Source organism: Cololabis saira, chromosome 14 (assembly GCF_033807715.1).
Source record: "Cololabis saira isolate AMF1-May2022 chromosome 14, fColSai1.1, whole genome shotgun sequence".
NCBI classification, from domain to species: Eukaryota; Metazoa; Chordata; class Actinopteri; order Beloniformes; family Belonidae; genus Cololabis; species Cololabis saira.
The window spans coordinates 10,817,723-10,841,004 of record NC_084600.1 but is presented as its reverse complement, the minus strand read 5'-3'; the positions used below and the strand labels follow the sequence as shown (position 1 = coordinate 10,841,004).

Genomic DNA, 23,282 nt, shown 5'->3' with positions numbered 1-23,282 from the left:
GGACCAGGGGAGGGTTCCCTTCCCCCTATATATTCAAGGGAGAGAATGGACTGAGGAGGATGGACTGACGGAAAGAGGCCCACGGGGGCCCAGGTTGTTGGGGAGTCCCCGGCGGACCCGGACGGACCGGACAGCAGTGTATTGGAGGCCTTTGGACGTAATGGCAGAAGTAGGAACTTCTGCCCAAAAGTTGGGAATTTCCCCAACCAATACACTGGCTGTTGCAAGCTGAACCACGTCGTGATTGCAAGTTAAATATCCTGTGGTTGTAGGGCAGATTGCTGGCTATTTTTCTTTGCTCCAGGGTCAGAGATTGTTGACCGGAGGTGTATAGCAGAGGATCCCTGTTGGCGTGGGCCTGACTGCCGAGGATTCCAGAAAGGGCGCTAGAGGACAGTCTTTTGGACAAGACAGTGGGCCCCTGAACAGATTGACTTTGCGACTGTTCATTTTTTAACCTTTTTTACCTTTTAAGGATTGGCCATTTTAAGTGACATTTTCCCCACCCTTGATTTTATAACAGTCTTTGCGCAATAAATGTTTGTTACTGCACCCCTGTTTTGTTTGTGGGTTACTAAGCGCTGCTCACCCTCGAAGAACGGAACTGAAGTATTTCCTTGGGGACTTGGGTTCTTGTAGTACCAAACCTTTAAGAACCACCCCTTTGACATACCTTATAGGAATGATATCATCCAGTGTTTGTATAGACTGTTTTTTAATTAATTTATTGGTATCAGCACTTTTTTAATGCAACAAATTGCAGATTTTTGCACACAGCTGCCAACTTTCTCTCTGTGTTCTATTGAATGTGTTATGTAATTGTTTGGGCGCGAGCTGCCAAATCAAATTGCCCTTCAAGGGATTAATAAAGCTGTCTTGAATCTTGTCCAACAACAGCTGGAATAAATTCCTCACACAATTCTGAACAAGATGAAACGGACAACAAATGCTATGCATCTGACGGTTGCATGTATTCTCATAAACAAATGACGGCAGATATTTACTACACATAAAAAAAGACATCAGCCTGAGTTGCAAAGAGTTTGACTTTATTTTATATTGATCATGTTTGTTTTGTTAGGAAAACCTGGGATTTTTATATAGATTATATGTACAGAGTTTCATCTTTAGTCATTCTGTAGTCTTGCATGCATTATTAGAGGAGTTTTAAAATACAAAAAGCTTTTATACAAGAGCTCGAATTGTCTTGGCAGTGTAATATTTAGACAGGACTCACTGTTTCACTGTTCTGTCTGGATGAGCTGGCGAGCTGCTAAATCATAAGCAGTATAATAAAAAATCTGCAGATGTAATCCAGTCATGAGCAAGGATGTATTTAGTGCACTTAATTTGTCTCTCAAACATGAAAAGAAAATTAGCACCACGATCTGTAGAAAACGATGTGCTGTTTCAAATTTTCCATATTGCTGAGATTTCTGTGTGTATATTAGGAAGGTTATTAAGGGAGTGGTGTTGTAAGTTGCCCTCGTTCACAGCCTTGTACACTTGCTCACAGGCTTTTATGGCATTCCTATTAGGAAACATACATTTTAATCACTTCTGCATAACAAAAGACAAAAATTATATACAACTCTCACTGAGACATAATACTAAAAACATAATACTCGATTAAAAAAATGTAATTAAATAACAGCCATATATAACATTTTTAAACTGTTGATAAAAACCATAGCAAACCTTGCACATTTACAATAAAACCTGAAATTTGAACTCTGAGATGGTTTGTACTTTAATATCTTCAACTGCTGAGGATTTAGGGACAGGTTCAAGATTTCAACAAAATCCTCAAGTTATACAGTTAGTTGTGGAACATGTGTTTCCCAAGTTTGCATGAGTTACAGCAAAATCCATGTGGCTGTATGAGAAAGTTATCAATGAAGTCCTTCCATCCATTCATGGCCGTAATATGAACCCCAGTTCACTGGAATCCGGCAACATGGGAGACAAAGTCCTTTATTGCATAAAAACTACTTCAAAAGGGTCAACTAAAGCTTCTACTGTTGAAGTATTTTTTTAAATCACGTTCCCTACTTTTGCTGCTATCCCCACATCACAACAGTTGTGCTGCATGTGTACTGTAGATAGAAAGGGAAAGTTGAACATTTCATGACCAGAAGATAACTAGTTAATCTGTCAAGGACGGATGATATTTTCTTTGGCAGATTTTAGAAACCTTAAATTTTCTTCAAAGTCAGCATAAACATAACTCATGTTTAGCCAAAATGAAAAGTTGAAGAAAAAAAAACCCACAGTGGCAATAATATGATATATTGTTTGACAAATAGTCTGGTGATTCATTTCTTTCATTTAACTATGGTTTAGCATCACCTACAGGAAGCCAGAATTATATCAAATTTCAGTGTGACAAAAAGCACATAGCACACACCCATCTGAATGTCGGAGGCAGCAGCATGCCATTTCCATAAAAACTCAGGGAAGTGGTGAAAGACTTTATCAAAGTAATGAATCTTTTTTCTGAGAATCAAGATCTAGTAGTGCCCGACAAAGAAAGCAAAGCAAGGGGCTGCAGTCCCACAGTTACACTACATCACATATACTCCTCACATCCAATGTGATGAATACATTAACAACACAGTAATTGCACATTTATTGGAATTTAAAAACTGCTGCTGTTTAGGCTGCATGTAGCAACACGTGTGTGTGATTCATTGGAAGGAGAGAAAAACAAAGAGAAAAGAAAAGGAAAAGCACTGTTCCTTTGAAACACTTCAGAGGAAAGGACACACCTTTCACACACCCTTCCACTTTTGAAAGCATAGATAATAGATCATAAACACGCAAGGGAAGCCTAGGTTTGCTGCCATCATCCTGCAGCTGTACAGTGATCCATGTTTGTGAGAATTTCATGTACAGGATGAACTTTGCAAGTCCATATTTCTTTCAGGATTGAAATTTTTTTTATTACAAAGCTACGTTTAGGTACACACACATTCTTTCTTTTTTTTTTTATACAATTGTAGACAACACTTGGCCCAAACAAACTGGGGCCTCATTTATAAAGCTTGCGTGCGCACAAAACAGGCCTTGAAAAATGCGCACGCCACCTTCTACGCAAAGGTTAGGATGTAAAAAAAAAAAACTTAAAGGGAAAAAGTGAGTATCTTTACGCAAACTTTGATCCTAGTGCATGAACATTTTGAAGATATGGGGAACTGGCGACGCAGACGGTGAGTTGGTGAAATGAAGCCAGATTCATGTCATACTTTTAATGTCATCACATATCAGACTTATAATAGAATAGCGCTGATCGTGTCTCTCTGTGTTTGAAGCACAGCGTCAGTCAGGACTCGGACACTTCCAGCTGCGCCATGCGCTTGGATCTCTCTGGTGCTGCTGTTGCTGCAGCCGCGGTGCAGGACACGCCGGGCCAGGAACCTCCTCGTCACCCAGGACATAACAAATAAGTGCCGGGCCACTCTCCTCTTGGCCTCCCCCTTCAAATCACACCACTTCTCTTTTATTTGTGCCACAGATCTGTCCGTGGCACTCACAGCGTTTACAGCAGCAACGACGTGCTGCCACTCACTCGCTTTCTTTTTGTTAGAGATGCCACTACTGTGACCACCAAATAAAGTGGTTTTCCTGTCCTCCACCTCATCCACAACATCTCGATCTCGGTTTCCATGAAATTTAGTGGCACGGTGGCTCGACACGTCTCATTCATCCTGACGCACAGCAGTGTAGGAAACAGACTGCAGGTGGCGCTGCGCATGATCAGCAGGCTCATTTATATGCAAATACAGTCATCAAGTAGTTTGCATTGCCCATTTATGGTATGAAGTGGGCGTGTAGAGGGCGGGATATGAGGTGAATTCACATGCGCAACCTTCCAGCTGGACTGTGATTTATAAAGTTAACATTGCGTGCAAGTGTGCGTGCACACGGTTTTATAAATCAGGATTTTTTTTCAGCTTTTGAGCGCACATACACTTTTAGTATGAATCCTACGCACTCTTTTATAAATGAGGCCCCTGGTCATTAACAAACTTGTCGTAAGACTTGTAGACAAGATAACTCATGTTTAATTCTTTCATCCGAATCAAGTGTGTTGCAGCGGTAAAACATTTCAAAAAGTCTCGAGCTGTGGAACATGAGGACCTGTACAGAGAAACAATGACAGCGAAGAACACTTTCAAATATAAATGAATAGTAAAGAAAATACAGGTTTCGTAATTATCAGGGTGAAATTTCTGCTTTGCGAAGACCTCCTCTTATCCAGTAAGGCCAGGCTGCACTGTGATGAGTAAGCCAAAAGTATTATATTACATGACTTCTTGGTTGCATGTTTGACTTACGCAGTGCTTGGAAATGTTTTTGCTCACCAAAAGGTTATCGTGTGTCATCTGAATACATTGGAAACAACAGCACAGTTGGAGTTACAGAGAAAACGGCAGTAATAACACGTTTGTTACAGCCAGACTTTGTCAACCTATATTGTGAAACATTTTTGAGAATCCACAACCAGTTTGTATAAGAACAGTGTTTAAAATTGAGCCAAAAAACACTAATGTGCATTTAAGTATTGTGTTCATTTTTTGCTTGAATATCGGACCACGCACTACGATCTGGAGATCTTCCTATAGAGTAAAAAGCACAAGCTTGCACTTCCATGTTGACTTTAGATGTTCAGTGATGGTGTCCACTGTTTACCGTAATTAAACTTTATGTCAATCCTGATTATAAATGATGTTGATTGTTAAAGAAAAAAAAAGGTTGTCTGGTATATTAATGACAACCAGCACCACAGAAGATTACAGACTGTATCAAGCTGAACCACAGAAAAGGAGATGACAAATTCGCAGACATTTTCAAGGATTTTCTGCATAAGGGTTTGGTGGGACCTGAGAGTCTATGGATGCTTAACACTCAAAGCCAGATAAAGTGGAAGATTGTATGATTTCGTATCTCTGAGGGATCTCTTCTTTGGAACGGAGTGTAACATAAGTCAGGAAATCAAGCCTTGTACAGAGGAAGCAGAGTAAAATCCCCACTGGCTCCCTTTCACTATTTGGCATCCAGGTGAGGCATGTTTTCTCATCATCAGATTGACAAACTCAGTTTTGCACATTTGTTCTAGTTATTTAGCCTTGAGGGATCACAGGCCGCTATTGCCATTTTCTCAAAGCCTAACCACACGAAAAATTGTTTAAGATTTCAAAATGACATGTGAAAACATATATACAATGATTTGTACTGACAATCAACGTGTGTCTGAGGAGATCTACAAGATTACAGCGACAAATTAGCTTTCTTGGATTTCGCCATAGGTGGGAGACGATCAGAGCTACATCTCTCCAGAAATGCCCCCTTAAGGCACAGTATGTTAAGTTTTAGATGTTATAATGCTAAATGCTGCATCATTTCTTTCACTTTTAAGGTGTTTCACTGCTACATGTTCAAACGTTTTCAGCAGATAAAGATTTGGTGCCTTAGCAACAGCAAGCTCATCCCTGAACACGTTATGTTTTGTTTCTGCATTGCAAATTACCGTCAACACTGCGATAACCAAGTAGAGGTGATACAACTGGTGATAGCATGTTCCTCTGAAAATGCTAATCATGCAGCTTTTCTTGACACATACATGCACCACCATTTTGCGATTGCACCAGGACGTTCTCCGGTTGTGCATGCAAGCAGACACACCTTCATGCTGAAGATGAACAGTGGCTGCACAAGTTCAATGTTGTATTTGGGTCAATAATGACCACATTTCCTCCACTGCAGCATTGCAATCCTTCTTAATTGTGATCAATTAGGTAATGCATAGTTTAATTGTATTGTCCATATTTTGTGTTTGTCCTTATTTACAATTTTAAAAGTGCATCAAATCTTCCTTAGAGATAATTGTTAGAGCTTACTTATGGAGAGTCGTTTCACAGATCGCTGGCAAGATAGTGCTGAAGAAATGAGAATGAAAGAGACTAAACTATTAAAGTAACTGAGGCAAAAAAAGGTCCATCTTCACTTTAGCATTGACCTTTCATTTTCCCAGCAATGACTATTCTGCTCATGACTGCTGCAGTTGAAATTTATGGCTGATCATGACAAGAGCTCATAGCTGGAAAGAACTTGGGTTTTCAGAAGGAGGACCATGACAAAGCCTGTTGGGAAATAGCTAATTGTACACATGTTTAAAGCAGCACAAGGAAACATTAATAGTTTCGCTTTTAAGACTCGATTCAAGGTTTTACTCTTTTTTTCTGTCTCCTGCTTGGTCATTTTGATTGTTTCCTCTCCCTTGAACCTCATATGGCGCTTTTCCACTAATATCTACTCAACTCGACTCACCTTGCCTCGGTTTTGCGCTTTTCCACTAGGGGTCTAACGCGCCGAGTAGATGCTTTTTCGTTAACTATTCTGCCGAGGTTCTAAGCGGCTGCGTCGGCTGTATCTGACATCATCACACTACAGACCACCGATTGGTCGGGGGGTTGGAGTCAGACGTCTGAGTCAGGAGGAGGAAATCAGCGAAAGAGCGACTTGCGGCTTCTTGTATATTTTGTTCAACAGGCAACGGCAGCGCAAAGGTCTGTTTGGTGATCCAACTCTGAGGTGCAGATGTTCATAAACCTGGTGGCTGAGGAGAGAATTAAAAAGGGATCTAGACGGGTGATAAGGAACGATCAGATCTACCAGGAGCTCTGTCTCTTCATAGCTGCTCACGGCTCCAGCTGACTTTTCAGCAGCACCGAGACAAACTAACAAACAAAAAAAGCGTTGCTGCTTGAAGCTTCTCTCACTCTCACTTTTTTACTCGATATCGAACACAAACCACAGATCCAGCAGCACATCTATCATCTCCTCCAGGTTCTACATCTTTAGTGTTGCTTCGCTCCAACCTCCTACTTCTGCTCCAGGTGCTGAATTGTTATGGAAAAGAAACCAGGCCGAGTTGAGTTCAGTAAAGCCGAGTAGGTGCTAGTGGAAAAGTGCCATTAGTTGCCTCTTGTTGAAACTATGTTACTGATTTTGACCCCCTACACTGAAAACACAATAGAAATAAAAGAGAAAAAAGCTCCTCTACCTTCTTTGTCCAGCGCCACTGATCCCAATGCATTTTGGAATATTTTGCAAGCAACACCGTGGGAATCAGAGGAGACATGAGAGTGAGGTTTTCCATAAATAGGCTCTGAAAATGTCATTCGAGAAGTGATGCACATGATTGGACATGCTAACTGTCGCAACACTGTGAGTCCAAGTGTTGATGATAGCTGCCCATTGGAGATTGATTAACTGGTCTCTCAGCACAATTGACCAAATTTTTGCGACGAGAAGTCAGGGGGTAAGGGAGCTCTTGCCCCGATGGGACATTTTTTGCTGGATACACAATGGATTCCTGGAAACATTGGAAACCGTTGTGCTTGGCGATTCTGTCCGTCGAGGACGTTGAAGATGCCTTCATAATTGGATTTATTATAGCAGGATTTCTTCTAATTGGAGTGGGGGGATTCCTGGCCTATCGACAAACGCGTAAGTCATCGACAGCTGTTTTGGCCCTTACTGAGCTACCTGACGTTGCTGAAGGAATAAGCACGGGGCTCAACACTCAGACTTTAACACTGGGAGAGCAAAGCCGCAAGCTGGATGCGATTCTTGAACAGAATCGCAGGCTGGCGGCGGTCTTTGAGCTCATTGGCAAGATGGAGAAGACCTTGGAGAAGTTGGAAGCTCGGCTTGGCGGGAATTGATCACAAATTCGTCTGTTTGGAGTTGCCATTGAGGAACCAGAGACTTAAGGCAGACGGAAAATTACTGGAGTCTGCCTGTTTCCCTTCTTTCAATACAATTGTTGATTCTATAATCTGACCTTGACGGGGCAGCTTGGCCCGCTGCTCCAGTCACAATCTCCCTGGTGGAATGTAAACAAGTGGCTCTGCCCCTACTAACCCTCCCCCTCTCTCAGAAACATCTGTGGACCTGTTTTCAGAACTGTACCGGGCCGTCTGATAACATCAAGGACAATGGCTGAGGAGCAGCTCTGGGGTGAAGTTTCACAGACTTACCGCTCACACACACACACTTACTGATAACCACACCCCCCCATCTTCAACGCCTTCCCTGGCTCCCCTCTTATCAGCCCCCCTGACACGGTCGCCAGGTTCGAGCACCACGAAGGCCGCGGCCCTCACTTGGATGAACTGTGCCGGGATCTCCCCCCCACCCGACTTGCCCACCCGCCATACCCATGCAAGTTATGATGTTGTTTTTATGTGTGTATGTTGCTTCTCTGTGCTGAGGTGTTTTTTTGCACCTTGACTAGGTTATTAATACACAGTGTGAAGATGCGTTTTTTTCCCTCCTCCTCCATCCCAGTGTCATCTTTCCTCTAAGAAATGGCGTCCGTATTAATGGTGCCATCGGTGTGAACCGGAGTCAAGTTCTCTCGTCTGATTTATGTCTGGCTTGGTAATAAGCTTTTTCTGATTCTGATGTTTGAGAAACCACAAACAGGCATGTTTCTTTTGGCTTGCTTTATCAAGCTAGCATTATTCATAGAGACTATTAAAATAGCAAGTGCAGCTGCATCCACCTTTACGTCTCCTGGGAACATATCTGTCATCATCTGTCATCATCTGTACTTTTTCAAGTGCAATTCCTTTGCACTTGACAGTTATTTTTTTCATTTTGAATTTATTTCATTCTGTTTTGTTGACTGTGTTGTCATAATGGGACGTGTTATGTCAAGTTGCAGCTCATTGAGCTCTGAGCACGCTGAGAAAAACATATGTGAGGACTAAATGTACAACTTGATCTGGAAAAATCAGATGGGAACAAGATGCACAAAGCAAAAGGTACTTTGAAATCAAACAATAAATAAATAAATACGCAAATAACTAGATTTCCCTGAAATAATGATGTGCATCAGAGAACGTGTGCAACAGGGTGGCCTGGTGGTGGCGAGATAAGCTCATGATGGAAGTTTGCAGGAGTGATTGTCTCTGAGGTGCTGTGAATCCTTTTCAGACACGTCTTCTTATAGAAACATAGATTTTAACAGAGTTCAACTGAGGTTATACAAAAGAAATGTGATTCAAACAGTTTTGTGTACAAGAAAAGTGATACTGGGGAATGATTGCAAGTTATATGTAAAATACTTTGTCTCTAAAAAAAATCAACTTGCATTAAAAAAAAATGTAAATGCTACAAAACAGGACGTTATACTTTTGGCAATGGCCAAGCTCATTATCACAGTGGTCCAGTGTCCCCTCTCCTGGTACACGCAGCTTTGTGAGGAACAGCTTCAGTACAGAGTTGCTAGTTTCTAGATGCTAAAACCACGCCAGAAGTTCAGCAGAACTGCAATAATGTCTGCTGGAAAGCACCAGATCCAATGCACGTTTGCACTCCCCCTCAAAAAACAGAGAAGATGCTCAAATGCAGCCCCGATCAATTTCATTTACACCTCATATGGATCAAACTTGGCTTCTCAAAAGAAAAAGTTTGGACCTGATGGAAACCATTTACAACCCCAAATCAGAAAAACCTGGGATGTTGTGTAAAATGCAAATAAATTCAAAATATCAAGACTAGATGGGTTTCAGGGGTTATTTTACCTTATTTTTCCTCGCAAACACATCTTAAATTAAATAGATGTAGTCTTTTCTTTTATCACAAGTTGACACTACTTCCTGAGATATTAATGAAACGTCTGTGAGAATCTTTGGTTAAAATACCAAAGAGATACATTACCAAAGCTTCCATGACCTCCATATCTTTACTGCTCTGCTCAGAACAGCAGCTTTTGGGAGGTGGATGAGAACATTTCTTTCTTTTGCAAGCAAGACTAAAAGGGGTCAAAAGACCTTCGGTTTTTCCCTCCTGACGGTACGGTGAATACAGCACGAGTTGAGGTTCTGGGGGAAATCCCAGGCGAACATGAAGACACTGAACTATTACCCGCCTTACAAATCTGAACGGCTCACTGAGTGATATATTTGTAGACCTTGGCAGCCCCAAAGACAGTGTTAAACTTGGAATGTTTTTTTATTGGCAGTCAGATATTAAAATAAACAGTGAAACACTCAAGTACTTCAAAACCACTGTTATTTTAAGAGTGCACAACAACTGTCACTTTTTTATTTTCTCAAACGTCTCTACACATTCTCTACTCAAAAACATCTCAGCACTGCAGACCAGCTGGTCCAGTACCCGTCCCCTCTTCTTCCTCAGCCACACTTTTGTAATGTAAAGTTGTTTTGAATCATCTATTTGAAAAATGCATCAGCCTCCCTGGGGAAAAAATGTCACCCTGAAGGTTGTCGATGTTGTTCTAGTATCTTAACCAGGACTGTGTTGCAAAAATCGATTATTCGATTCTAAATCGATTCTCATATTAATTCCTAAAAATCGATTCATATCGATTTTTTTTCATCATTACATTACAACTTTTGGTATTTTTTTGTATATGCACAAAAAAGGAATGTTTTGTTGGACACAAGAATAACTGGTGCCATGTTTTGGCCTTTAAATATGTTTAAAGGTATGAAAACATTACAGTTTTCAGTTATAATTGCATAAATTGTCTATATTTCATTACTTTATATACTGTCTTGGGGTTACATTTGCTCAAAATGCTAAAAACCAAATTCTCAAAAATTAAAAACCGAAAAAGAATGAAAATGGAAAAAATTTAAACGGAATGTGGGAAAAAATAAAACCGATTTCATCCGTCTCTGTTTCCTCCCTGGATCTGTTTGGTAATTCTGCCCCGCACGATGTTTCTGAAAGCAGTTCTATCAGCATTCTGGGAGGGGATTGGTCCTTACAGCATCATTAGCTGCCAATACTTGCTGTTGAATCTCAATATAATACCAGTGTTAATATGTTGCATAACTACAGTCATATAATTCAGGCAACAGCTCAAAAAACAGTTTTAATAACACTAACCCAAATCAATATCGGAATGGAATCGGATCGAATCAAATCTTGATCATCGATTCTGAATCTTAAGAATCGGAATCGAATCGATTCTTGACATTTGAATCGATACCCAGCCCTGATCTTAACATACTTTTCTGTGTAAATGCTTCCATAAGAGAAGTTTAAATGACCTTTGGCAAGGGCACTCATACAACCTCATAACATCTCAGAGCCTGGCTTTTGGACTTGTTGCCGATGTCGGTCATGCATGGCCCTTATCATTTTAAATTCAAGGGAAGAAAGAAAGGTCACCTTCATTTGGGCTGTGCTGTGTATCTGCTTTTCGTCTGCTCATCAGTCCTGCAGTACTTCTACCCAGGATTCTCCTTTACCTTTCATCAGATTCAACAGATTCAGCAGATACACAGCTAGTTTCAGTTATCTGCTTCTTGTTGTCTCTTCACCTCTGGACTAGGCTAACATAAAGCTTCTTTTATGCAAGGTAGAGTGTAAAGTGGTGCATCCGCTCTGGAAAGGTTTTATACCATAGTGCCCTGCCCATGTAGTTATATTAGCTAGGGATGCCCCGATACCAATACTGGTATCGGTATCGGGGCCGATACTGCTCTCATATACTCGTACTCGCTAAAATGCGTTACAGTAACGCCGTTAGTTTTGCAGTAACTAATACTCTAACGCATTACTTTTTAAATTCAGAAAACGCAATTACCGTTACCAAACAGTGCGTTACTCCATTATTTCTGGCTACAGTGAAGCTTTTTTTCCCCACACGCGGAGACCAGAGGAAACGTAGTGTGTGTTCATTCAGAAACATGACGGTCATGAGCCAAGAGAAGGCGAGTTTCGCAACCTGGAGATATTGTCATTACAGTAATCCCTGGTTTTTCGCAGGGGTTACGTTCCAAAAAGAACCTGTGATAAGTGAAATTCTTTTTACAATTATTATAGAAGGCTTCAAATTGTGGAGATCAGCACCGCCTCGCACGTATTTCCCTGCTCTTCTGATGCTGCTGCATCCCGACTCTGTAGCGTCTTTTTCTTCTAAAGCCGCGGTGCAGGTGTGTTTTTTCGAGAAAAGAACATAGTTATGGGTCGTTGTTGTCGCTCTTTTTTCTTCTGGGCAAAAAGATTCTTACCATACCTTTTGTCTATAAGAATATGTACATTTTCACAGCCACCGGTACATAACATACCAAACCAATCGCAATGGGGCAGGGGCGGGCTTTATGCGATAACTCAAACAGAAGTATCCAAGAGTCACCATTCAAAAAAAACAGAGATGGCAGCAGAATTGTTAATAATACTTTGGATCCACACTTTGGTCTTTTTTTCCTGATACTAGTAGGGTTGCTTTGTTTCTCTGATTGGTTGTAAGCCTTTCCAGGGATGTCCAGAGACTGATTTTTCGCTATCCCCCAAAGTCAAATCCGGAGAGAAGGAAAAATCATTAAGATGGCCAGTAAAGTTGCAGGCTTCAATCTTGGCTCTTCGGGCAGTGTAATACCTTTAGTCTCCTGGAATAGTTTAATGGATATATGCATGGTAAACGCAAGAATCTTGTAGGTTTTCTTCGAGAGAACGAGTTTATCGCCTATTTTGTGACAAACTGAATATTCCCTGCCCATCTTTGCTCCTCAAAACTCCTATCATAGATACCAGTAGTACAAATCATCCTACAATCACCTGTTTGAAATATAATTTCTACCTTATTACTGGCCCTAAATATATATATACAGGACTGTCTCAGAAAATTATTAAATTAAATTAAAATATTGTGATTTTCTGTATTGCAATTACAAAAACAAAAATGTCATACATTCTGGATTCATTACAAATCAACTGAAATATTGCAAGCCTTTTATTATTTTAATATTGCTGATCATGGCTTACAGCTTAAGAAAACTCAAATATCCTATCTCAAAAAATTAGAATATTCTGGGAATCTTAATCTTAAACTGTAAGCCATAATCAGCAATATTAAAATAATAAAAGGCTTGCAATATTTCAGTTGATTTGTAATGAATCCAGAATGTATGACATTTTTGTTTTTTTAATTGCATTACAGAAAATAAAGAACTTTATCACAATATTCGAATTTTCTGAGACAGTCCTGTACATACAGCACATATATATATATATATATATATATATATATATATATATATATATATATATATATATATATATATATATATATATATATATACTGTATCACTAAAGATTGTTTGTTTAGCATTTTACATACTGTACCATCCCAAATGTTTCTGATGTGGGGGTCTAAAAACAAATCCAACTGTAAAAACAAAACCATCCTTAGTGAAAGAGTGAGTTGTGTATGATATTTCCCCTCTGCCTTTCTTTCCAGTCCTGGCATTTGCGGGTGCTTTAGTTACAGTTGAGGGGAATGTACAGTCATTGCTGTCTTGTGAAAAACGCTCCATGCCCTCACACACACACATACAGGACGACCCCAGAAACAAGGAGGGGCTCACAAGGGAAAATGTGACGGGTATAATCTGGTTCCTGGTTGACATCATCAAAGGAGTCAGTTAATCATCGTGTCTCCTGTTTCAGTCAGTCAGAAGCAGACTCCCAAAAAACCACGAGCCACTGGATCCTCGCCCTGCGGGGGGTAGGGGGGTCTCTGGTCCCTGGCAACGTGGTGCAGGTTTGGACGGGGAACAGAGGTGTCCTGCATGGCTGCAGGTCCCGTCCAGCATTCAGGCATGGGTCAAACAGACGACGCGAGTGTGGGCTTGGACGTGGGCAGGTCTAGCAGAGCCTGGACAGTCACACCCACCTTCACGAGGCCACGCTCCTCCAGGATATGGTGAGGCAGACACAGCTTGTCCTGATTTAGCACAAAGATGTCTTTTTTCAGTTTCACCCAGCAAAACAGACAGGTGTGGCTTGTAGCACCCTATAATGTAATCATTTCCTGAAAATGTAATACCGCCTGAAAATGTAATAACATTTGCACTTAACTCAATTGAAAATGTAATAAAACCCAATAATGTAATAACTTCCCCAATAATGTAATAAAATATCCTGACGGATAATGTAATAACATTTTTACCGATAATGTAATACCTTATTACATGATTGGGAATTTATTAAAGTCTGCAATTTAACCCAATAGTCATTCTGGTGTTTCAAATCCAGCGTATATAACATTCTTAGATACGTAAAAAACAAAATGTAGAACTCTGGACTGAAAATGAACATATATATTACATTATTTGTCAAGTATTACATTATCAGTTTTGAAAAAAAAAAAAAAAAGACCCACCTGAAAATGTAATAAATTCCCAATAATGTAATAAGGTATTACATAATCGGTAAAAGTTTTATTACAATATCAGTCAGGATATTTTATTACATTATTGATGAAGTTATTACATTATTGGATTTTATTACATTTTTGATTGAGTTAAGTGCAAATTTTATTACATTTTCAGGCGTTATTACATTTTCAGGAAATTATGACATTATAGGGTGCTACATGGCTCTTCACCAGAAATTATCTGATGAATACCAGTTTCTCAGGGACATATTTTCAAATGATTTATTTCTTTATCCACATAAACTTTGAGATAAAATGTTCTATCAGTTAGAAGGTCAGTGATATAAAGCCCCAAACAAAAGACCAGTGAATGCATGACGTAACTTACAGAGTTGTGGTTGACGGCATCAACAAAGCTTTAAAATGACGTGCCATGGCTCACTAACTTATTATTGGCTCATCATGACGCTTATCAAATATAAAAAAAAAAAACAATATATGACTGAATAAAAAGTGTGTCAAAGTTAATTACCTGTGGAACACCGAGCTTCTTACAGGCATCCAAGAAGTTCTCAACATTCCTGCGACATTTTGCCATGCTGAGCTTTGGCTGGAAGCCAGAACATCAATCAAGTTAAATAAAAAAAATTGCATGTATGAAATTAGTGAGATAAAGTCCATTTTTTTTTTTCAAAGTTTACTCACCACTGCAGGCGATGGTACATGAATGCTGGCAACAGACCGAGGACAAATGTGATTGGCTAAATGGCAAAGGACAACGCCGTCCATCAGAGCAGCTCCGACGTCGTCTGGAAGCAGCACCCTCAGCCTGGACTCAATGTTCTGCACACACATTAGGAATGCAATCACTGTCCTCTGATGAAAAATATAAATACATGCAAGCTTTTGAGTTCCACATGAAGTTCAGACACAATGACACAATGAGTCAGGACCGATATGCAGCCTAAAGCCTGAATTATGGTTCTGCGTTACACCAACGCAGAGCCTACACCAGGGGTGTCCAAAGTCGGTCCACGAGGGCCGGTGTCCTGCACGTTTTAGATGTGTCCCTTTTTTTATCAAACCGTGATACAAGGAGCTTGGTCATCAACAGAACTATCCAGACTTTGATGACAAGGTGGTGACGACCGTTAATTAGAATCAGGTGTGTTAAAGCAGTGAAACATCTAAAACATGCAGGACTGCGGCCCTCGAGGACCGACTTTGGACACCCCTGGCCTACACCCTTCGGACTTCTCCGTCACTCCATTTCGCCGCGGTGCAAAACCCCCCCAGAGTTGATATTTTGTTTAGCTTCCGGTTTTTTCTGGTCACAGAGAATCAAAGAAAAGGATTTTAAATTTTTCAAATAACAAAATAACATATTTGAACCATTTTTCAGACAATATCTGTCAATATATCTATAAAATAACTGAAAAAATCTGAAAAATGGTTCAAATATGTTATTTTGTTACTTGAAAAATGTAAAATATGTTAGTGTAAAATATGCTACATGTATATGTATATGTAGTATATGTAGTGATATGTAATAAAAAATAACAAAAACATTTATGTTCAAGTAGAGTTTATAGTTGTGTTGTAATCCCCACTCGCCAGTGCGCCCCCCCCCAAATTTTTTATCAACAGCCGCCACTGCCTACATGCATTGATTTGCTGCCATGTTATTGGCTGATTAGACATTTGTGTTAACGAGCAGTTGGACGGGTGTACCTAATAAAGTGGCAGAGGAATGTGAATATATACATATACATTACATGTATGTATGTGTATTATTTTTCTTTTTTTTCTCTTCTTCTTTTTATATATGTACGAGCAGTTAAATATAGTTGTATTTATATTATGAATATGTCATTTATATATATCAACACTGTCCCCCTGACAGTTAAATATACACAGGCCTACATGCATCCCAAACGTACTGCACACGCAGCGCACATGTCACACACCAAATTTAATCAATGGTAAACATAATCGTCTTCCCCCTTTTCGCTGTCCTCTTTTGTTTATAAATACCTGGTTGTCTCACGTCTCCTTTTCCTAAAACACAACACGTTACACATTCATTCACACACTATAACACACCACACACTCATCAAACTGCACCCATCACTGTCTCATCTTCTTTGCTACTTTTTCACATTCCACCTTCGGTCCTCTTTGACATATTTTTTTAAATTCTTTTCCTTCCTATGGTAGACGACTGTCAAGAAGGCTGATGAAGGAAACACACTCATACACACTCACACACACCCACATACAAAAAAAACTGTCTGTTGCAAGATTAAAATGCATATATATGTGGCTATTGGGTTTTTACCAAACTTGGTATTAGACAAGGAAAAAAAAAAAGAATTATTCTCTGTATCAAAGGATCGATGGGCAGGTTAACCACAAACGCATAAACATGTCCATTTTAGTCTGCTCTGAGAAACATATCTTTTTCCACACGTTGAAGACAAATCTCTGATGTGTTTTTAATGAATTACAAATGGGGTTTCTTGCATTTTTAGTGAGGAGAAAAGCCTATCCTCTTGCCACTCAACTTTAAGAGTTTTCATAAACACTCAAACCTGTGCTGTGGGGCTCCTTCAGGCCTTACGCTTCTTTGGTACCCTTTTTTCTGCTTAGTACCCTTAATAAAAATCACTTTATTATTTCCATTTTCATGTGACAGATTTTATTGCTCCCAGAAGTGTATTCAGAGTCTAATTGTACTTATTGGTTGGGTATGCTGGAGATCTTTATGTGTTTTATGCTTTGCTGAGGTCTTTTGTTTAATATGCATTATGATGATAAGACCTACTCGGTCTAGACTAGCACAGGTGTCAAACTGAATCCCAGAAGGGCCGGTGTCCTGCACGTTTTAGATGTTTCACTGCTTTAACACACCTGATTCTAATTAATCATCGTCACCAGCTTGTCATCAAAGTCTGGATAGTTCTGTTGATGACACAGTCACTTGTATCATGGTGCAATGAAGCAGGGAAATATCTAAAACCCGCAGGGACACCGGCCCTCGAGGACTCGAGTCCGACACCCCTGGTCTAGAGTGTTGTCTTCATGTAGCAGTACTAGTACCACTTTGTCTGGAAAAACGGCCTTCAGCTGTGACTTAAACCATGATTTTCTTCTGATTTCCTCTCTTAAAAGCCTTACTAAGCCACCGCTCTCAGTCACACTCTAGTAAGGAGTGTGACTGAGAGCGGTGGCTTCATGCTGTCAGAAGTGCACCCATCACTTTTTAACCCTGTATTTCATTTTCATTATTGTGCATTTTTGGGAGTGGCAGGTCTTTACTTGCTTTGTTATATGATTTCATTTCAAACCTCCATCACATGAAATCAAAACGTGGATGACTTTTATCACAAGCTACTGTAAAAGGGAACAAAACAGGAAAAATGCCAAATAGGGTGAATCATTTCTCATGAAACAGTACTCGCCAACAATGGTACTATTCATCATGATATTTTGTATGTGCTCCAGATGTCAGTAGTTCAGGTCCTTGCCATTTCCATGGAATCTGCAGCTCCCTGTGGTCACATGATGAATTTGAAACTCTTGTTTATGCATTCTGTTTTCTCTCTAAAATCGATCTTCCTCTATCTGACCCCATTTGTAATGTCAGTTCAATGACAATGGCTTAATTGAAAGACCTCAGCGCCGTAGAAACACGAAAAAGTCAGTCGCTCTCACGCCACACATGGCATATCTCATGCTGAGAAATTAGACTTGGACTGCAAACATGCACCGAATTTTGGCCAGACTAAACAATGTATGAGTTACAGCCATTGACACAGACTGGGCCATAGAAATGCTTCTCTGCACAGATTGCAAAACATCAAATTATTGTGTAATGGTTAAAACAATTCAACAAAATTCACATTTACTGAAGAATTGTGAAAACAATCATGCATGGTACTGATATATACAGCTATATTTCCACAAAGCTTAGTGACACTGACTGAAATATAACATAATATATCATAAAAAGTATATATATTTACTGTCCAAAATTACAAAATGTCACTGTACGTATACCGTTTGACCCATCTGAATGCATCTGAACGCGAAGTAAACAGTGTTTGTGGTGAGTATGAAGTTCATCTAACAGATAGAGATCATTAGATATGATTTCATATACCACAAATATAGAGTGACGAAGTTCTGATTAGACTAAGTGTTGCAGTTAAAAAAATACCTTTGTGAAAGGGATATGGTGATAGATAGCTTTATGGACATTTTGATCAGTTATTCAATCAGGGGAACACTCGATTTATTATTATGAAACAACTCTAGTGTGAAATAATATACTCCTACTCTGTTGAATACAGAAGTTCTTCAAACTGCAGTAAAGAGAAAGTTGACTTTATTATTTCTGTGTCTTATGAGGGTTTTTTGTCTCCAAATGTGACAGGTTTGCAAGTTCAATTTTACAGAAGAATTGCAGGTGTGGCATTCACAAAATCTGGCTAGCTAGATATGGCCTGGTCAAATCCCGAAAGGAAGGGGTGTCTGCTGAATCAACAACACCAAAACATTTCCTACCAAAAGCAATTATTTCCCTTGATTTTTCCTGGCATGAGACAAGTCATCTCTCCATCTGGTTTACAGCTTTTATCACCTTTCCCGTTCAAAATTGATCGATCTCACCATTCTGCATATTTGTCTAATGCTTTCTTTGACACTTTAATGAGAAAAGATAATTAGTGGCACTTGACATTACAGCCAGTTAGCCTAATCTCTACGTATCACTGAGTAACGTGTCGTCAAACTTGACGGTATTAATCCTCTATTACCCAACCATGTGATGACGTGACTGGACATTTTGGTATTTTTCAATGATGCTCTGTTTGAGAATAATGTTACAGTAGACACTTAAGCAATGAGGGATCAAGTTCATAACTTACAACACTGTACAAAAAAGTAAGATAAATGGAGGCTGAGCAGAGAGTTGAGTATGACTCAACATAGAGAAATTCTCTGAAATGTCTTTGCTAAGTGGAAACAGTCTTCTGTCATATGTTATATGTGACTCAAATAAAACAGCTGTATAAAAGCAGGATATGGCAGGTGTTTGGTTTTTAATTTAATTGTTACAGATTACTTTTGTAATACTCAGTGGTGGACAGTAACGGAGTAAATTTACTTGAGTACTGTACTTAAGTACATATCCAGAGGATTTGTACTTTACTTGAGTATTCGATTTCTTTGGTACTTATTACTCTTACTTGAATACATTTCCAAGACAAATATTTTTACTTTTACTCGAGTAAATTTCTAGGAAGGCTGAAAAGTACTTGTTACTTTCAGGTCTGCTCTTTTTTCTTCTTCCCTAAAATCCTATCGGACACAAGCTGTTTTTGTCAAAGGAGGAGACCTATCACAGTGCACGCTCTCCACTGGGATGTACGTAAAGCGGAAATACGTCAAGCCTCCTCAAAACGATACCGCCAAAGTAGCCTGCGTTTGTCAAGACAGAGCCGCAACAAGTCAAGACAGAGCCGCAACAATGGCTACGCCTGCGTCAGGAGAAGAAAGACAATCCGCTGAGTCGTCTGAGTCTGATAATGAGCCGGACTCGGAGCAGGGACTTTCACAAAATCCTACCTCTCTGCTTTCAACAACTCAACATCGAATTCTCAGAAACAAGAGTTAAAAGATCCTTAAATTAATTTAGAAAAAATATAGTAATTTACTGATGTGGAAAATAAGAAATTTACTCTTACTCTTACTCTTACTTTTACTTAAAGTAAATTTAAAAGCATTTACTTTTGGATACTTAACTACCTTTAAAAGCAAGTACTTTTCTACTCTTACTCAAGTAATATTTTGACTGAGCTACTTTTACTTGTAATGGAGTAAATTTTGACCAGTAGTATTTGTACTCTTACTCAAGTACTGGGGTCGAGTACTCTGTCCACCTCTGGTAATCCTGTATTTGACCCGGTCTTTGTACATTTTGACCGTATAGAAATTCTTGCCATTTTAAGAATGAGATGTACCTGCTGTACTCTACTGCCCTTATTCTTTTTAACAACTTGTGCTTTTTATTATTTTACCTCTTTTCTTATCATTTTATTTGTTATTTACTGTTTAATTGTGTCTTGCCGCTTTTAATGTTGATGTAAAGCAGTTTGAATTACCTTGTGTTGAATTGTGCTATACAAATAAACTTGCTTTGCCTTTTATATGACCTTCTGATTTGTACAAAAGGCAAAGGCATAAACAAGCCGGGGGGTGTCTGACCTGCCGCAGGAGCCCAATCTGCTCCATTTCCTCTCTCAAGTGCTCCATCTTCCTCCTCATGGTGAAGCTGGGATCTGTTGAGGTGTATTCCTGACGGTTTCCTCTGGTGAAAGCTGAAATGATAAATGAAGCGCACCACTGAGTACCACTAAATAAGTGAAATGCATGAAAAGAACACAAGTTCCTAGAAACAGAAACAGCCGACCAGTTAGGTCACCATCTACAGTTTCATGTTTAAGAACATAACAAAGAAATCACCTGGTTCTTGAAAGATAAATGTAATCTCTGATTAACAATAAATGACATGCTAAAATGTGAATTATTTATTGAATAAAAGCAGAAGCAATGTCTATCCTCTGAGTCAATAAAATGCGGAAGCATCTTTAGCAGCAACAATTTTCTGTGTGAAATCCAAGGTTGAGGTTGGTGTTGGATTACTATTCTATACAATATTACTTTACATTGCTGAGGTGTGATTCAGTTATCCACAGCTCTCCGGCCCGCAGCATTGGCATATGTAGACATTGGAACTGAAAACAGTTTAGCTGTGTTTTGACTTTGAATGAGTTGACTTCAAGCATCGCCAAACTGAATTCACGTCTGTTGGAATGCATTAAAGCATTGCTTAAGTCAGAAGTTGAGAAAAATTCCACTTTTTAAGGGTCGTTGCAAGTGTCAGCCGAACCAATCAGCAGCTGGTTATATACTACCTATTGGGTTTTTTTTATTGATTGTCAAGTGAAAACTAAGCAAGTAAAAATTCTTTGAGTGTGGTGGTGAAGGGGAGGTTTCTTGTTTCATTCAGTTTAACGATGCATTAGATATCACTCAGAACTTGCAACAACAATTTGTCCAAACAGAGCTGCAGTTCCTGAGAAAACTCCTTCCCCACTTCCACAGAAAGCACGCTGGATAACTGCCAAAGATAGAAAAAGAAAGGGGAACAGACTACATAACTTATGTTCACAAGGTCCTGGATTGGACGCATCCTCACTTTTTATGCTGAGGCATAATAAGGAAGATTAATTGCAGCGTTTTTTTTCACTCCCTGACAGAAGTTGTGCGCATGGACATAGTAGCCTGAGGTCACTGGATTGATGCTTGTTTAAACATCAATCAATGGAGATCTATTTATAAAAACAACATGGTTCCAAGTATTTTCAATTCAATTCAATTCAATTTTATTTATATAGCGTTTAATACAACAAAAGTTGTCTCTAGACGCTTTCCAGAGACCCATACCCAGAACATGACCCCCAAGCAATTATTACATAAACAGGTAGGTAAAAACTCCCCTAGTGGGAGAAAAACCTTAAGCCAAACAGTGGCAAGGAAAAACTCCCCTTTAGGAGGGAAGAAACCTTGAGCAGGACCAGGATCATAAGGGGGGACCCTCCTGCCGAGGGCCAGACTGGTGGGTCAGTGACGGCAGCAGCACAGCAGGCAGGTGGAAGCAGCAACGGGATGACCAGGGGTGGGGACCGCAGGCCAGCATGCAGCTCCCGGAGCTCCGGCCCAATCATCAAGTCCCAGGTTGGGGTGCAGGGTCGGGGAAAGGTTCAGAAGGGGCAGGGCCATTTTACCAACACGTCAAGTGTCCGACCAGAGGGACAAACACACTAGACCATGCCTACACAAATATCAAACATGCATACAGCGCCGTACCACTCCCACACGCCAGTCAAACCACCTCTCTCTGCTCCTTCCCCCTGCATACACCCCCCTGTACCCCCCTGTACATATGGGCTCAAATTAAAGCCATAAATATTTTGTATCTGTAAATAAACTTTGTACTTGTAGAAATATTTTGTGCATGTGCAAAAAAAATTGGTACTTAACTAAAAATATTTTGTGCATGTGTAGAACATTTTTGTAGCTGTGGAATTAATTTGTCTGTGTGCAACATTGGATATACAAAGCTAAAAACGTTTTTTACAAAAGCTACAAACTTTTTTTACAACTACGAATTATGGCACTGTTTTGACGATATTTCTAAAAGTACAAATATTTTTTGCAAATGCACAAAATATTTCTACAAGTACAAATATGTTTTGCACATGCACAAAATATTTCTACAAGTACAAATATTTTTTGCACATGCACAAAATATTTCTACAAGTACAAAGTTTATTTACAGATACAAAATATTTATGGCTTTAATTTGAGCCCATATGTACAGTGCTGCCAGTGTTGACCTGATAAGGGGAATTAAAAAAGCCAAAACAGACTATAAAATAAAAACTAAATTGAGGAACACCTCTCCGACCACAACCCAGGGCTGATGTGGCAGGACTTTCTGAAGATAACCAACTTCAGGGTTCATGACAACACGGCTGCAGACTCCGACTGGCAGAGGAGCTGAACACCTTCTCAACACAAAACATTCTGCCACACCCTCACAACCTCCATCCCACCCCCACCCTCAGCTCCCAAACACTCACTGTACAGACACAGGAAAGCCCCTGGACCAGATGGAGGACCTGGGAAAGTACTGCAAGCTTGTGGCGACCAGCTTGCACAGATCTTCTCCACCATTTCCAACCTCTCCCTGTTACAGGCCTCCATCCATCCCAGCAGCCTAAAGTCTGCTACCACCATCCCCATCCAGAAAAACACACAACCACCCTCATTGACTACCGCCCCATTGCACTCACACCCACCATAGATACATAGATAGATAGATAGATTTATTTTATTGTACCCTTGGGTAAATTAGATTTACAGTCTCATCATACAATCTAAAACCATACACTCAACAACACAGGATAGGATAAAGTGATGACAGTGCTTTGGCTAAAAGAACAAAGAA

General features: G+C 39.8%; 1 protein-coding gene across 1 annotated transcript in view; it reads right to left on the bottom strand.

The window, feature by feature from the left end:
• Window positions 1-13,161: 13,161 nt before the first annotated feature.
• Window positions 13,162-23,282, bottom strand: part of lrch2 (leucine-rich repeats and calponin homology (CH) domain containing 2) — an 86,244-nt gene continuing 76,123 nt past the window's right edge. The window contains exons 17-20 of the mRNA XM_061739654.1: window positions 20,474-20,586; window positions 14,912-15,049; window positions 14,739-14,816; window positions 13,162-13,774 (exon numbers count right to left, since the gene is read on the bottom strand). Coding sequence (XP_061595638.1) covers window positions 13,655-13,774; window positions 14,739-14,816; window positions 14,912-15,049; window positions 20,474-20,586 — 449 coding nt within the window. The 3' untranslated portion in view covers window positions 13,162-13,654. The remainder of the gene's footprint in view (window positions 13,775-14,738; window positions 14,817-14,911; window positions 15,050-20,473; window positions 20,587-23,282) is intronic.